The sequence below is a fragment of the Puntigrus tetrazona genome, chromosome 24, assembly GCF_018831695.1.
Source record: "Puntigrus tetrazona isolate hp1 chromosome 24, ASM1883169v1, whole genome shotgun sequence".
In the NCBI taxonomy this organism is placed as follows: Eukaryota; Metazoa; Chordata; class Actinopteri; order Cypriniformes; family Cyprinidae; genus Puntigrus; species Puntigrus tetrazona.
In genome coordinates, this window is record NC_056722.1 from 9,500,828 (window position 1) to 9,518,943 (window position 18,116).

At 36.8% G+C, this 18,116-nt stretch overlaps 1 protein-coding gene across 2 annotated transcripts in view; it reads left to right on the plus strand.

Annotated features, from left to right (window-relative positions):
* Positions 1–12,911, plus strand: part of plod2 (procollagen-lysine, 2-oxoglutarate 5-dioxygenase 2) — a 33,401-nt gene extending 20,490 nt beyond the window's left edge. Inside the window, exons 9-20 of one of the 2 annotated variants that reach the window (XM_043226636.1) lie at positions 773–898; positions 994–1,115; positions 3,008–3,112; positions 4,223–4,348; positions 4,580–4,721; positions 6,087–6,149; positions 7,261–7,374; positions 7,654–7,719; positions 9,486–9,590; positions 9,856–10,002; positions 11,439–11,564; positions 11,648–12,911. In XM_043226636.1, the coding sequence (XP_043082571.1) occupies positions 773–898; positions 994–1,115; positions 3,008–3,112; positions 4,223–4,348; positions 4,580–4,721; positions 6,087–6,149; positions 7,261–7,374; positions 7,654–7,719; positions 9,486–9,590; positions 9,856–10,002; positions 11,439–11,564; positions 11,648–11,803 (1,398 nt within the window). In that variant the 3' untranslated portion in view covers positions 11,804–12,911. The remainder of the gene's footprint in view (positions 1–772; positions 899–993; positions 1,116–3,007; positions 3,113–4,222; positions 4,349–4,579; positions 4,722–6,086; positions 6,150–7,260; positions 7,375–7,653; positions 7,720–9,485; positions 9,591–9,855; positions 10,003–11,438; positions 11,565–11,647) is intronic. The other variant, XM_043226637.1, reaches the window with a different exon arrangement.
* The last annotated feature ends 5,205 nt before the right edge of the window (positions 12,912–18,116 follow it).

Below are 18,116 nucleotides of genomic sequence, written 5' to 3' on the forward strand. Positions count from 1 at the left end.
AGGAAGCTCTGGAAATGTTGATGAGACGAAGCCCAGAGTCTGTTGTTTGTCAGGATGAGGGAGTGGCTGAGTCGTACCACTCTCATCTGCTCAGTGGTTTTGGGTTGGTTCTTGAAGAAGGGACAAGGGTTTAAAATCTCACACTGCGTGTACTGAGGTTGAAAAGGCCCTGTTAAAGGGAACTATACCAGTCTAGACTCTGCAGAATCCCCTGAGTCTTCTGTTTAGTCCTTGCTCTTCTGTCGGTAACAATTTAAAGACTTCTGGCTCGATTCTAGGACACTCCCTTCAGAAACCCATAGCCAAGGTCGGAACTGGGAAATTACATGGTGCCACTCAGGTCTCGTTTCATCTAGTGAGCTGTGTAGACTGGTCAAGAACCACAAAAACAGTGGTGACAGATCTATATAACCTTAAGCTCAATGTCATGGGAAAGAAGCTTTAACTTTCCAGACCTCCAGCAGTGCTTCTTGCAATGTAAAAAAATAAGGCTGGATGCTATACGTTATTTTGCTATACCATGTTAACCACTGTAGATATAGGATAGAACTTGATACTGGGATACGCACCAGAAGCCCTATAGAGGACAAGCTGTTTGGAGCATAGATGGATGAACATGGATAATAAAATTCAACGCAATAAAAATACTCATACAGTGACATTTTTTGATTATATCACTTAAACTAAGTGAAAACATTGTAAAACATTTCATGAACTGAAATTCCTGAAAAAGTCGTAATGTTTGACCAGACTTTTCTCTTTATCTAAACAGGAATTTCCACAAGTGACTGTTGGTATATACATCGAGCAGCCGACTCCGTTCCTGCCAGAGTTTCTCGAGAGGTTCCTGAGTCTAGATTATCCCAAAGATAAACTGAATGTCTTTGTTCATAACAGTGTGAGTGTTTGGCAGACAAAGCAATGAGAACCATTTGACCTTTTGGATTTTAGCACCTGTCTTTAACTGTGCTTGTCCCACGTCTTGTTCTTCAGGAGGTTTACCATGAGAAGCACATCCAGAAATTTTGGGAAGAGAGCAAGGATGTATTCCGCAGTTTTAAAGTTGTTGGCCCAGAGGAGAACTTAACTCAAGGAGAAGCGAGGAACATGGGAATGTAAGAGTCCCTTTAATTTCAGAGTCACTCTTGAAAATATGCAAATAATGAAGTAAATTACAATGCAAATCTAAGCAATTCAAACTCCTGATCAAAGATAAACACAAACCCTTACCACATGTCAGCAAACATTTCAGATCCTTACAAATAAAACACATAGGAATAACATCCGTCTCACCACAAAGCAGTAAATCTGCCTCTTTGATAGCAATGTACCAATGAAATGCAGAAGAAGCTTGTGTGAACCCTTCTATTTGCTCTTAGTTTAGCACTCCCCAAAACACTACTGTCTACAAGATTCTTATCCCAGCTCAAGAACTAATTTTTTTGTACATACTCTGTTTTAAAGGGTCATATGATGTTGCTAGAAAGAAAATTATTTTAACCATTACAAATGAAGCATTTGTTGCATCCAGTGGGGACATAATCACTGATTATAATTACTTATACTCTCTTTTAATGCATTTTATTGCACAGCGATAAACTCGTATTAGTTACTAAGCAGCAGATTCAAGTGTACTTACAGCCTGTGAGTCAGAAGCAACAGACTGTTCTTGCAAAAGTTTTATAGCATTTGTGAACATCTTTTCCCCTAAAAGACGAGGACGAGTGTGGATGAGTCTTAACGTATATAAAAAATATCTCTTTGGTTTTGAGACTTTAGTCTTTGAGACTTTAGGCACAAACATCTTGTAACACTCCAAAGAGAAAGAAAAACTTGAAATCGCATCATATGACCCCTTTAATACAGTTGTGTACAATACAAGCTTGCACAATATCAAACCAAGTGACATCTGCAAACAAATGCTGTTCTAACAATGATGTAGTATTAGCAATAGTGCTGTTTGTTTGTTATTGTTAGTAACTTGAATAAACCTGTAACCCCACATATTAAAGTTCAGTACGCGAGTTGTTGGATTGCATACATAAGCATACATAACTGACATTCATAAGCTTTTGGTGGATGTATTGAGTCATATGCTATCACATATTTTTAGGGCTACTCTGCAGGATGTGCAGTAGACACATGTATTCTCTTAGCTCTGTGTTTGGCATCACTGGCTGTTGACATGGTGATATCACTCAAGTTGTTTGACTTAATTACTAGGTCCAAAAAATGCTGGTTTGCATGAGATGTCAGAGCAGAAATTAGGAGATGTTTGTTTCCTGACACTGTGCTTCAGAGCAGAGCTTTCTAAGAAAATGTAACAAACATTCAGATAATGATACTCATATTGCTCAGATATTGGTCTTTAATAGTTAAGTTTCGTTTAACTATTACATTTTCTCAGATGTTCTTCTGAAAGACTTTTATAGGACAGAAGGTATCATGCAATTTGGGTCTTGGAGGAATAGAAAGTTAAGTTAGTGTTAAGAAGTTAGTGTTAGAGACTATAAAATGTACTGCAGAAACCATCCTAAATTTGATATTATGATCATTTCTAAGAATAATAAAAGAAATTGCACATACACGTACATGTTTCATATGCGATATCTATGAATTGCAAATGACCTTGAACTTGCGCACAAATTAATGGTTTCAGCTCTCTGCTTGTAAGCGACTCGTAATTAGATTCATTAACACATAAAATATCCCCAATCATCATCATTTAGAACAGATAGCTGACATTTTCAAAAACCTGCAATACTTCCACAGTAAAAATTCCTGACGTGACTTTAAGTGTACACACACTCTATGATCAAATCTGAGCATACACACATTTTGTAAATGAGGTCCCTAATCTCTGACATTTGTGTGCAGTTTGCCACATTTCAGGAAGTAAAAACGATCAGCAGAATTCTCTCAGTTCAGTCTTACTGCAGTTCAAGAGAAACAACATTGCTCTGGATTTTGCTATAATTAATAATGACACCCTCACAATTTTTAACAGGGATTTGTGCCGGAAGGATCTTTCCTGTGATTATTACTTCAGCATTGATGCAGATGTGATGCTCACCAACCGACAGACCCTAAAACTCCTCATCGAGCAAAACAGGTAGTTTCCCTTTAATCAATGCTGAGCGTTTCAGTGCTTTGGAATCTTCCGCAGTAACTATTTTGTCCGAGGGAACAGACTCATGTGCTAAAGCCACAGGAACATTATAGCCCACTGAATGCAAATCTCTCAAGGTTTAAAAATAAGCAATGGGTGGCTTCCTGTTTTCTCATGGTGCTTAGGAATAGTCTGCTCTCTATCGCATGTACTCTCATAATGCCACTTGACTTTAAATAAGAAACAAGGCTGAACTCGGTCGCTTTTAACGTGACAATCTTAAGCGGTCTTTCGCATGACTTTGGAGGAAGCCCTTTTTCAGATATTTTAAGAAGGCTTGGGAACTCTTTCTGCTGGGCTCTGGCTTGTGGGGTGAAATCGTAACCGGGAACTTTAGAAATGTGGAATTTGACTTTCTTGCTTTCACATTGTTGACCAACACTATAATTTACACTAATGTGTTTTGAATCACATGTTTACCTCAGTAAAGCGATATTCTGCATGCTTGTTGAGTTTAAGGTCACGTTAGAGGTGAAGGGTTTGACTGTGTTACTTCAGGGTCAGTCTCACGATTACTGGAACAACACCATATAAAACTGCGCTCATGTGCCTTAATAACAGGATGGATTCTTCACATCTGACAAGAATATATTCTCATGGTATCATGGTATCATGGTAACCATTTATGTACTATATATTTAAGCCAATCCATCCATTCTACCTATTTATCAAACCACGTATCCTCTGTATGGATGCTAGAGCCTTTCCTAGCATCTCAAGACACAGTCAGGGCACATCTTGGATGGATGGACAGTCCATCATAGGGCTAACACACAGACACACCTACAAGCAATTTATTTTATCCAAATTACCATCACACATAAAGGCCTTCTGGTTTAAACCAGAGGACCTTCTTGCCACCATGCGGTGTCATCCTGGAAAGTTGATTCAGTACAGACTACAGCAAACTTGATCCTGTTTTGTGGTTTTCCTATAATTTTGGAGTCTTCTTGTGGTGGCAAAAAAGCAGCATTATTTTATGCATAGGCCTTTCATAGTGCTTTAATGGACTGTTGATGATTTCTGTGTTGATTTTTTCTTTTTCCAACTTAGAAAAATTATTGGCCCTCTTGTCACCCGTCACGGAAAACTGTGGTCCAACTTTTGGGGAGCCTTGAGCCTAGATGGTTATTATGCGAGATCTGAGGACTACATTGACATCGTGCAAGGAAAGCGTGTGTGAGTGTCTTGGAGAATGTGTTCCAGAAATTACTGATAGTTCATTGCATATATATGCTTACTGGAACATTATGAAATTTATCCTTTTATCCCCTGAAATCAAAAAAACTACTATGTTCAAACTCGGGAGCTCAATGTCCATTGTTCACTAGCTCACCAAATTTTAAAATAGTATTCAAAATAGGAACATGTGATATATGACTATATTTTTATCTTTCCTTGTGTAAATAGTGGTGTGTGGAACATCCCCTTCATGGCCCACATCTACCTCGTAAAAGGCCAAACTCTGCGGAATGAGCTCAAAGAGAGGAATGTCTTTGTCTTGGAGAGATTGGACCCCGACATGGCCATGTGCAGGAATGCCAGAGACTTGGTATGACCGCTGGAACACAAAGATGTACAATTATAGCAATTACAGTATTTAATCTACATCAGCAACATTCATAGCATTTATTTTATAACAGTCTAGAGTTGTTTAGGTGTGCCGTGTAATTTAATATAATTTCTTGCTGTGTAATAAGGTAAAAAAAACAACAACAATATAGTTTTTGAATAATATTGTATTTAGTATTTATGTTAAGCTCCATCAACAGTATTTTTGGCATGCTGTTTTATTAATTAAAAATAATAATAATAAAAAAAAAAAAATCACATTTACAGTTACATATTATAAAGAAGATACCAGGACAACTGTTACAATATATACTTGATATTTCAAAAGCATAGTCATGGATTTTATTGATAGAGCTAAATTGGATTAAGCAAAGAATATAGGAGAGTTGATATGGAAGTCCTTTTCTGTCACTATATTAAATAATAATAATAATAATAATAATAATAATAATATGATTTTTTTATCTCACAATTCTGCACTTTTTTTCTTGATAATGAAAAATTAAGATTTAAAACTGTAATTTTAAGACATAAACTTAGAATTCAGAGGTTTTTTTTTTACATATTTTTTGTCTACATATTTGCACGTAATTCCAATTCTGAGGGAGAAAAAAAAACATTTACAATTGCATGTTTACTGTCACACAATTATTCTAGAAAAAGTCAGAATTGCAAGAAAAAATAAAAATTATAAAAAAATTTTGACAAAAGGTTTTTACTCTGTGGCAAAAACGAGCTTCCATAGATTCAAGCAGATTCAGTAAATCATAAAGAATCATTTCTTTCCAAAAACAGCAATTGTTCTGTATTAGTTTTCATATGTCAATTTAGCCTGATGTCTTAATGCTTTGAAACATCTGCTACGCCTCTGTGACCAAGATGTAACTGGCAAGTATTCTAAATATTTCAGTGCACTATCGTGAAGGCATGGCGTGTCTGTCCGTTTATGGCAGCCTCTGTGATGCATTTATTGTGTTCTCTGCCCATCCTCCTTTCCCTCTCTTCATTTTTTCACATCCATAGTGTGACCTTGAACCATTGGGAATGTTTGGCTGTGTGCTTTTTTGCTCCTCCTTAAAAAACCTACACCACTAATAACTAACTATTATGTTTTTCTAACTGTCTACAGCTAACTGCTTAGGACACCTAAAGGCAGCGCATAAGCATTTTCTGAGCAGAAAATCAACTAAAAAACCTCAACATGAAAGTGCGCAGGTTTAATAATGTACATGTGCTGTGTCCGTATCTTCCCTAATATTCTAACTTAATATCTCTCTCTCTCTCTGTATCTTACTCTGTTTATGTCTCATTATATAATTTACATGGTGCTTTTCCTTCGTTTTAGACAGTACAGAGAGAAAGAGAATCTCCTTCTCCGGAATCATTCCATATGCTCAGACCCCCACAGGTTCCTCTTATTTTGATTATTATATCATGCATAATTTAATATTTAAATGTTTTAAAGCAAGGCATCACTTTTTTAAATGGTTATAAAGTGATATTCCAACCAAACTCAACCAAACCCAAATGCAGATTTGAAGAAAAATGTCTACTAACATTTAATATTTGCTTGCTTGGGGAAATATAGTCCCAGAGGATTGGGTGAAACAATTTTGAGGTGAATTACTATGCATGTGGAAAAACCATAAATCCCCATTTCATGCTCAATGCGGTTGTTTCATGGTTTTTCTATTCCATAAATGTATGTCCATCTGCTGGTAGGCATTTAAACATTTGATTTAAAACTACGGTCATTTTTGAATGCGTCTTGCACTGACAGATGTGTTCTCCTAACAAGCGGAACCCTTTGGAAAAGTGATGCTATTGAGTTTGATAAGCTACATCTGCTTTTTCTGATGGGGTTAACCTGGACAAAGCACCAGATATTATATATACACTGAACCGTGAAATTCTACATATTATTCTGTACAGCGGTGTTCAGAAAATGAAGAGTCCGACAGACTCCCTTCATTATAGTTTTCCCTGCAGTAACATCTATATCCAAGAGTAACCCCCTTCCAACCACACTAGTACCAGTAACAAGAAACTTACCCTCACTACCTTAACTTATCTCAGTCTAGGTATTTACGCTTTTTACATTCGTATGATGGCATTGGAATGAACAATCAGACTTCCATGAGATGACATGTTTTGGTAAAGCCTAGACTGAGACTAAGTCTGAATCTCCTCAATCTTAGGTGCAAGAATCCTTGTCCCTGCTTCTAGTATAGTAAACAGGTGCAACTTCGATTCCCGAAGTTGCACTGTTCCCAGCACTTCCCTATGTTCCCGTTCCAATCCCTCTCACAGTCCTTCCCAACATCTGTTCCTCAATTGTTACCGATTACACATTATCGCAGATTATGCTGATAATTTGTGATTTCTTTTCATTGTAGACTTGATATTATTTGCATGATGTGTTTTGTTTATTGCGGCATCGTTCGATTTTTGTTACCATTCGACTTTCTCATTAAAGACATCATTTGTAGCATCTAACTACCTTTTTTTGTCCACCACAGGGAGTTTTCATGTATGTTACAAATCGCCATGAATTTGGAAGGCTTATTTCGACTGCCAACTATAACACATCTCATTTTAACAATGACCTCTGGCAAATATTTGAAAACCCACTGGTGAGTGACTAGATGATTTGTGATCAAATGTTTTCTTTATACAAAGTCTTGTCCAATACATACACAACAGGATCCAGATGTGTTTATTTAGTGCATCATTTGTTAAATGTATGTGTAATGATGCGGAGTGCTGACAGGGTAAACATACAGTAAATCAGTGTTGACCTCCATCTAGGTTTTAGTCCGAATGACGAATGAATGCAGGGAGCTAATCACTTTTTGCAATGAAGGTCAGTCAGTAGGCTAACGTACTAATCCTCTTTTTTCTTTTTTTCACAGGACTGGAGAGAGAAATACATCCATCCCAACTACACTCGAATTTTCACTGATAACCTCTTGGAGCAGGTGAACAGACATTCGCATTCATTTAATTAGCAGATGCCGTTCGTGTAGAATAGAAACGATCATTCCACCACGGCGATTTAGTTAGTATTCTGGAAATGTTCGCTGACTCACCGACCAGTGGTGCATTTCCCAAAAGCAACTATAGTCGCAAGTTCCATCGTTACAAAGATAGTTTAATGTAAATTACAGCTATAGCTAACAATGGCTTTGGGAAATGCAGCCCAGACTTGGTCTGACTGAAGATCAAGTGAACATCCATATTTTAAAAAAAAGTTTGATTAGCATTGCAGTATTTCATAGTCTAGAGATGATTGGAGCAAACAGACAGAGCCTGGGACCTCATTTATAAAATGTTGCATAAAAATGATCCTAAATTTGATCTTACGTTCATTTCTCAGATATGTAAAATTCATAGAATAATTGTATGAACAGAAAACGCATGTATGCCTCTTTTTGCAAATTAAAATGTATGAATCGCAAATGATCTTGAACTTGCGCGCAAATAAAGCGTTTCAGCTCTCTGACTCCTAATTAATGTCATTAACATATAAAATATCACTAATCATCATAACTTAGAGCAGCGAGCTGCAAGAACAGCTTAGATTTTCAAAAACCTGCAATACTCTGACAATAAAAAGTGTGTGTCTGCTCAAATCCTGCCGTGACACCGATCACGTCAAAGAAGGTTTTTATGAATATGAGCATAGGTGTGGATTTAAGCGTATACACACTCTACAATCAAATCTGTGCATACGCATGCTTAAAAAATGAGGCCCCGGATCTTCTGGATATAGTCCAGTTTGAATCTACGTGACTGGTATGCGAAGCTGAAAAGGTCATCAAACATTACCTTGAACTTCTTGTCTGTTCTCTGGAAGCTGTGTTTATTGACCAGTCATTCTGTACGATCTTACTGAATTATGGGCTTGCTAGAAGAAAAGGACCTCTGTCTTAGCTATAGCTGAATTGTTCTTTTAACCAGGCCAAGATGTCTACCAGACAAGCTGCGATTCGGGCAGCCCAAGGATAGAAGGAGAAGTAGAATAATGTGTTGTTGTAAAGAAGTGGAAGGAAAATAGATTGGTATGATGGGTCCAAGAAACATTGTGTATATTGAGAAAAAAGAGGCACCGATCATTGTATCACCACTGAAGTTTCTTAATGTGACTTAAAAATGGTTCTCTTATCGGATCCCATAAAGCACTGGTCTCCAATCCTGCTTCTAGAGAGCTACCATCCTGCATCCAGATTTAGGCTCCTAGCCAATAAACACACCCGAATGAGCTAATCAATGTGTTTAGGATTATTTGTCAATTTCAGGCTGGGTGGAGCTGCATTAATGTAGTTTTACATAGCAGAATGCATTACCTTTTAGAATTTTGTCAGATGATTGTTATAGTAATACTGTATAAGGAGGTAAAGGAATTTTTTTTTTTTTTGTAAAAATAAGACATATTTGGCTGAGAAACAGGTATTTGAAATCTGCAAAACAAATCATCTTTAAAGTTGCCCAACTTGAGTTCCTAGCAATGCATATTAGTAATCACGCATTACTTTTTAATATATTTACAATAGGAAATTCATGAAATATCTTCTTGGAACATGATCTTTTATTTAATAATGTTTTTGCCATAAAAGAACATTTTTGGGCTAGGTATGACAGTTACTGTATGACTGTGTGTTATGCTGCAATAGCCAAACTTGTGCTGGGTGTTAAGGGCAAAAGTTGACCTGATGATACTAAGCACCTGTTTATGTTTCTGCAGCCATGCCCAGATGTTTTCTGGTTCCCTGTGCTCTCTGAGAAAGCCTGTGATGAGCTGGTGAATGAGATGGAAAATCATGGTACATGGTCTGGTGGAAAACACGAGGTCAGATAAACCCGCCATCCTTAAAACAGTCTGTACCCTTTGTACATGGATTGGCTATGAATGAAAAAGACTTAAACACGTGTAACTACAAAAAGTTCTATTCTTAATAGACAAAAATTTGTAAATATTCAGTCATTCACAAATGCAACCTTTTTAGCGGAAATGACTCTTTACTAGACTTTACACAGTAGTACAATTGCTGATGACATTTTATGTTGTTATCACTGACTGATTGCCCAGTCATTGTGTTTTTTTTTCTTCGCAGGACAAGCGTATCACTGGAGGCTACGAGAGTGTCCCGACAGATGACATTCATATGAAACAGATCGATTACGATAAGGAATGGCTACACTTTATCAGAGAATTCATCTCCCCTGTCACTCTCAAGGTCTTCTCTGGCTATTACACCAAGGTGAGCCAGTCTGTATGGGTCTGGACAGAGTCATAATGAGCTGTTATATCAGAATGTCTGTGTGTTTGAGGAATTTCTCACCTCTACATCAACCTCATCTTTTGTGAAGCATTTTATCCTTTGCTTTTAATGTTTGTTTGGATGAAACCCATGAAGCCTATAAAGAAATTATATTTATAAGAACTTATAGGGGGTTATATTTCACCACGTATTTAGAATATTTTGAGCTTTAGGGTCATTCTAATCATTCAGATCAAATGAAGCGTTTGAGTCCTTTGAGTGTAGGTAAACTTATTTTATTTTTTTTTATTTTTTTTCAATTATGTTTCATTATTAACCCATTAACCATGTGAGAATCACAGAATCATTATCCACTATCATGAATCATGCTAAAGGAATAGTTTACCAAAGTGATAATTCATCATTTACTCACCCTTGAGTAGTTCCAAACCTGTGCAAAGGACACAAAGGAAGATATTTTGAAAGTATATTTATTAGTATATATTTAGTATATTTATCCTACTGTGGAAGTCAATGGTGACTCGAAAGAGCCTGGTTTGAACTTTGATCAAAATATCCTCTTTTGTGAAATATGTAAATGATGGCTGAATTTTGGGGTGAACTATTCCTTTAAATATGCTTTTTTATTGGAATTTTCAGACATGGTCTTGCTAGGTTTCTTGAAGTTCCATTAAGTCATAGCTTCACACTCTCAAATGCAATCACTGAGCTGCTAAGTACGCCGTTTTTTAGAATTTGCCCAATTTAAACTAATTTTGCATTTTGTCAGCCCCCGGGATCTTCTTAGCACATTACACATTGATTTCTGAAGGCTTATTACCACAGCCAACCAAAACACAGTTTGCTAGATGTGCTTTGTTTGGTTTTTGGTTGATGTGACTCATGGAATGAGTCAAGTCATCTTTTTCTCTGTAATTTTCAACTTTCTCTCTTGCGCTGTTCTTTTAGCAGGGCTCTGTCCAACTGAATAAGCGTAGTTAGGTCTCTGGTTGATTTGACTCAAGGAATGTGAACTCTGGTTGGCACAGTGAGTCTGAGTTCTCTGTGGGTCAGCCATTAAAGGGATAGTAGACCCGAAAAAATTTATATATAGCACTCATCCTTTCCAAATCCATACACTGTTATGTTTTCACAAGAAATCAGAAGTCATTTCAGAATGTTCGCTAAGCCCTCTTCCATACAGCAACAGTGCAAAGTGACCAAGTCTTTTATAAGTACCATATACTCCATATTGTCCTTACTGTACTATTTCAAGTCCTGTAAAGCCTACATTTTAACTATAATCCATCGCTGTTTGTCCTTCACCAACTGTTTGTTCCACAGAAGAAAGTTTAAATGAAAAAAAACAAATGAAATCTGTCGAATACATATAAGAGTTGGGTTTTGATTGCATCTTCCATCTGTTTTTCTTTCAGGGTTATGCAGTCATGAACTTTGTGGTCAAGTACACTCCAAACAGACAGGCCTATCTAAGACCGCACCACGATTCCTCAACATTCACCATTAATATTGCTCTCAACAACAAAGGCTTAGATTTCCAGGCAAGTTGATACACTGGCCTTACGTTTCTTAAAACAGGCTTTAAATACATTGTGCAATCACAGCTCATTTCCTTCTATTTCAGGGTGGAGGCTGTCGATTTCACAGATATAACTGTTCCATAGAGTCTCCTAGAAAAGGATGGAGCTTCATGCATCCAGGTAGACTCACCCACCTTCACGAAGGACTTCCTACGACCAACGGTACACGCTACATAGCAGTGTCTTTCGTAGATCCTTAGACTCGCGTATAGTTCTAGTAGTTCTACACTAGGAATTTACTAGCCTTGATATGTCTGTGTAGCTGTTTGTCTGTTTTTATTCTTGGTTCATGTGTTGTGTGGCTGTTGTATTTGCTGTCTTTTGAAACATTTACTACTGTCGAGAGAAAATGCTGTTCAATAGAAGTTTAATAAAGTCTATGGATGCATTCACACAAACACAAACACGCAGGCAGAATTTCATACATATAAATTCACTGCTCAAAATGAGAGATTTGACCATGATGTTTAAAATAGTAAGCATTCAAGTGATTCTCGTTGCAATAAAATAAACACCACATTGTTCTTATGTTTTAACATTCCAACAAATACAGAAATATTTAGTGCCATTACAACACAATTAAGAGCAAATGATACACATATTTTGTGTAATTGCACTTTATTGTTGCATTTTAATCATTCTTGTGTTACCGCAGAGAATGATGCAAACTGTTATAAACCTTATAAACCCTATCAAGTATAATTTTCTGGCCAACCTTTGGGCTATTCTTCCTCAACAGCACATTCAATTCTAAAAACTCAATTGCGCCATCAACATTTAGAGTTACACCATACAGTATGTTCAATATCAGTTAGTTTGTGTTGTGATCTTCTAACTGACAAACCCCTAAGCTCTAAGCTCATAAACACAAGTTGGAAAAAAGGAAGATGAGCTCAAAGTACTGTAAACTATTAGTGTCAATGGTATAACACATGACTTCAGTGATTCCTCCATGTAGCAGCTGACCATGTTTTTAAAAGACATTGGTCCTAATTACTAGGGTTACATGATGTGAAACTATGAATGCTGTCAACAAAATATAATTTTGTATGTTTGCACAACAAGAAACGGCAGGATTTGAAATTAATCCTAGTGTATTTTTTTTTTGGTTTTTCATGGACAATGTTTTACTGAAGGTGTTTTTACTGTAAAATACAAGATAATAATGCCTTTTTTCTGAACTGAAAATGTCTCGGAGATGTCAAAATGTTTATACATTCTCTTGTTCCTTACAAATGTTTCAGCCAGGTCAGTCTCTTAACTTATTTTGAAATTGTTGAAATAATAAAAGATGTTTTTAAAGAGAAATCGCTGTCTGTATTTTGGCTTTTTTTTTTTTATATGATCAAGCCAGTTGAAGATCCAAAAAGTCTAACAACTACTAAACATGCAGTGCAGCTACAGAAAACTCTAAAAAACTTACAGCAAATATGACATGCCTTGAAACATCCACATTCCTATAGTCCTACTAATGTAATATAGTACATGTGTGAACACTAACATGCCCATCACATCACACTTGTTCTGTCAAACCATGCAAGCCTCTTTACAATCAATCAGTACATCTTAGAACATAAAGTGTTGACGGAGAGAAAATGTAAACAAGAATCAGATTGCAGATTTATGCAAGCAATCTGATACATGGTCAGTGACACATATTTGAACTCCACTTTAAGTGAGATTAATGAGATGTTGGAATTTTACCGTAATAATCAAAGGAATGTATGGAGGAGTATGAATCATTTTAACTGGAATCAGAGATGAGTTTAAACCTTAAAATTCATTGTAACAACACAAGTGAGCAAAGCGACTAAACATCCTTCATAATCAACCAATAAAATTGATACTCGTATCACTAGCTTCTATCTCAGATCCGCACCAACTGTCACTGAAATGAATGACTTTGAGATTCTTTGTAACGGCAGATCATTGTCATCGTGACCCGCATGAACTTTGAAAGTTTGAAAGCTGTCATAGCAAAGGAAGGTGTAGGATGTGCCCTCTGATGCTGAAGTGTGAGATCTTTTTCCTTTCCTTCATCTTTCGTCTCTTGGTTGGGGTTTGCTGGGAAGAACTCCCTGACTTGTTCAATGTTTCCGTCTGGGTCTGCGGGTTTGAGAAGCTGCTGAGAAATGCAGCGAAAGAGGGAGGCATGTAGGTCAAAGACACGAGCGCAGCAGCAGGCTACAGAAAGATCCCTTTGTGGCCGCTCTCCCCCCTGCACGCGGCTCTGAAAGATGACATTGATGCAGGGCAGCGGCACAGGAAACTCGCAAGGCTAATAAACTTACAGGTTTGCTGAGGATAACTTATCAAACAGAGCTGAGAGGGAAAGCTGTAGTCGAGACGATCAGTATGAAAGGTGAAAGTGGACAGGAAGTGTAAAGTCAGATCAGGCCACTTGGCTAGATTTATTATTTTTCAGACACACTGCACATTCTAGTAGAGAGTCTAAGTGGCGTTTAGTTCATATATGAGTGCTCTGAACGCCCAATTCATTTGAGAGAATGACTGTCTAATTAATAAATAATACAATCTATGCATTCCTTTGTAATTTGAGGTGTAACATAAAGCATAAATGAAAATATTGGGAATATATGAGTAATTTATGCAACATAACTAATATAACAACATAACTAAGGGTATTTACACAGCACAAAATATAAGTTTTGACCATTAATTTACACAACAATGGTGTTCTGGGAGTCTGAAAATGCAAGCTTTTGAAAATTGTATCATTAGCATGTCTGTGTAAATTATGAGAAAGTACATACATCATACCCATGTGCATTACATGTACAGTCTGTAGGAATACTCAGGTAAATTGAAATCATTTCTGGTTGAAGCTGTATCCATTTTATTCACAACCGAATACATGTGCGCTTAATGTAGGGTTTCTTTGCAAAGTGATATCGCCAACTACTGGCCTGGTATGCATAATGCAGCCTTTTTTTGTCAATTTGTCACATTGTTTCATGTGAATGGATTTTATTCTTAGTACAATCGTTGTCATTTAGCTACTGTCCTAATTGTGTATTTTCATGCATTCTCAAACGTGACTTAACTTTTTTTTGGCACAGACAATTTTTTTTTTTGTGACTTACAAATTGGGCAATACATAAAGCGATTTATTGTAACACTTCCTCCGTTGGTCAGAACAAATGTGGCTTGTTACTTATTTGTTCAGTTAACAATATCTGGTAAAAATTCTTATTTGGGTTATAGATTCCAAAACACAGGCTAGAATCTGTGATTGTGAAGTTTCGTATTTCATTATTGTGTGTATTAAAATTCAGTCACAATTGCAATCACGTCTTCACACCTTTTGCAATAATTCATGATAATGTCATTTTAAATCCTTTAACTGTAGTTTAATACAAGAGGGAATTTGTGTATATTACATTTTACGTCTACATTCTTCTGCAGTAGCCTACCAAGGAACATCTTACAATGAGATGCTTTTGCACCCAGGAGGTAAATGTGTAATAAAGAAAATGCTGAGTACTTTTAAGAAAAACTAGTTTTCATCCTCTTGTACTGCACTTTTAAAAAAAAATATGAGACACTTCAGTTCTTGTTACAAAAATCAATGTCTAATTTGAAATCTCAGGTTGGGTAAACTATTTTATTTCTGATCAATCAGTCATTCAGCACAATAGACTTGCAAAGCTCCTGGATAACTGATAAGATAGCGACAGTTAACTGAGGCTGTTAACAAAAAACGCTGAAAGTAACTTTTATTGACCACCTCGATGATGAAACATTATGGTGAGCCATCATCTGTTAACAGCTTATCCTTTGAGACGTGAACTGAAAATATTTCATCACATTGTGCATTTTGAATCATCATCCAAAATTGATTATGCTTACCTTAAAATAACAAGGTCTAACTGTTGTACAATCTGCTGAAATTTTAAACACAGCATCGTATATGTACGTTGCTTCATGTCAGAGTTCTTACTTCATACATTGACTACTTCCTTCTGCATTGATACAATTTCAAGCGATTGCTCCAATTACCTAAATATGTTTAATTCCTAAAACAGTTATTACAAATTGTGCATTCATAGTGTCCATTTAAAGTCAAAACCAGGAAATCATGGTTTGGTGAAGGAAATTCCAAAGTAGTTGTTGAACGTGTAAGTCAATTGATGTGTCCCTTTAACTGCAGTGGCCACTGACAGGTAATGATTACACAGCTCAAGCCTGACCACATAAGGAACTTGGCCACCCATCTGTTTATGTCTAAGAAGAAATCCAGACACACAAATACCCTTTCCATTTCTCTAATTACACTCTCACACATTTATTACGGGGCGGAGCAGGGGTAAATCTGGGTCTTTAAAGTTATCACTGGGTTGAACCACCTTGTTTTCTGAGCCATCAGGATAGAGTCCTTTGTTTATCAGTTGGCAGAATGAAGGCCGGTCTCTGCAGACCAGTGCCAAACATCCAACGGAGCAGACTAACCAAACAGTGTTTGCTTACAGGCTAGAGTTTAGGTATTGGAACTATTCTGCAATTTACGGCACTCATACCACTAGAAGGAAAAAAAAAATAAAAGTCTTTATTATCTACTAAAAAAAGGCCAGCATGTTTTTGGATACTGATCTACTGTTTTCTGGTGTTCACGTTCTATATTCAGAAATCAAATTAATTCTGTTACCATGATCGGGTTTGGTCTTAGTTCATTGGGTGGATGAGAACATTCAGATCTTTCTGGTTTGGAGAGAATGATCAGAGGTCTGAAACTCAGACATGACATCAGGCGTGCGAGAGGAGCAATGTAGACATTTCAGACGTTTGAAGAACAGCTCACCATCTAAATGAGTCCTGAATTCACTCGACTCCTCTAATTTGGGATGGTAAGTGTGATTGAAAAGCCTTTGGTGTACCTTCAGTGAGACAGACATTTCACCACAGCTGGACCGGCACGGAAATCGTAGGGGGAAAAGATGAATCGGTGAGTCAGTCCCTATTTTGACACATGGAAAAGTACTAATGGAGAAAATGATGAGTAATAGAAAGCAATAGAAAGACAAGAGCTCAAGGATGTGCTGTACTTGTGGTGTACTATTACAATAATATTGAGTGTTAATGTGCCTGTATTCATAATTGTCTGAGTTTAGTTGTGATTGTCTTGAAGCTAACCGAAAACCAAAAGCACCATCCATACCACAAAGTCTAATGAGTTTGTAAGTAGTAGTTACCAAGTGTTGTGTGTTCAAGTGATTTTATTTGAAATAAAACAGTGATTTCTAATGCTACCTCAGAGCTGGATGGGAAAATTAGTTAGGTCACTGTATAATAGCAAGTGTTATCACCATTATTCAACTAATTGCAATGTCAACTTTCACAATTAAAAGTTACCAGTTAATGAAAAAAAAATTGCAATTTGCATCTGATATTATTTTAAACTGAATATGACCCTAATTAAAATATCTCATCTTAAAGAAATTATGAGATTACCCACTGGTAAATAAAATATTCTCTCTATTGCCTATTGTCTACATGGACAGCAGATAACAAAAACAACAGAGTAAGAGTGACCATGTTCATTTGTAACTTCAACGTACAAGGCTAGGTTCATTAGTTCCAGTTATTTTAGCTGTATATAAAATATTACCGCTGTGAGGATAACAAAATATTAGATTTCTTTTAAAATTAATACTTTTTCCAAAATTTAGTTGTCATAGATCATGGGTCATCAAACTTGATCCTCGAAGGTCGCTCCAGTGCCTGGAAGTTCCTAGTATTTATAGAAAGACCTTGATTAGCTGCATCAGGTGTGTTTGATTAGGGTTTGAGCTAAAACCTGCAGGACACCGGCCCTTCAGGACCGAACCTGGTGACCCCTGTCGTAGATGTTAACAATTTTAGTACCTACAATTTGAGACTCCCCACACGGCTAAAAAAAAATGTAGGCTGCTCATTTTTGAAACAACTAATTTCACAGCTAAAGGCATTTTGCGACCCATTTAGTCTTAACGTAAATGCGCTGTCATCCTCATGACCTTTCTAACAAACATTGGCTACTTGTTTTACTTGAGATTCTGTATTCGAATCTGTCTTCTGCTCAAACTAATTAAGTGAAACTTGACATTTTGTCTATTTGGATGATATTTAAAGTTAATAACCTTTTTGAATGCATTCTCTTTTATGCTCGTTTTGAAAAAAAAAAAAAAAATGCCTGTGGACGAAAAAAAAAGAAGCTTTTTCCTTTTGTTGTGCTATTTTGCTTATGTGGCATAATCATATTTTTCTGAGACCCAGGGTGTGACATCACACTGACTTCCAGATGGTTTAAAGGACATTCAGCCTCTAGGCAACACAGCCAACACCCCATAAAAGTCAGCTCATTCTTTTTATTTAGTGGGCAGTGAATGTGGGCAGCTGCCACTGGGGCCCTGTAGGTCCATTTCAGACCTCTCACAGGCCATAGAGCTAAACACAGACACCACAGTGTGCAAAATATGTGTTAAAAATGCCTACTGCCCTCATAGTTAAGACCAG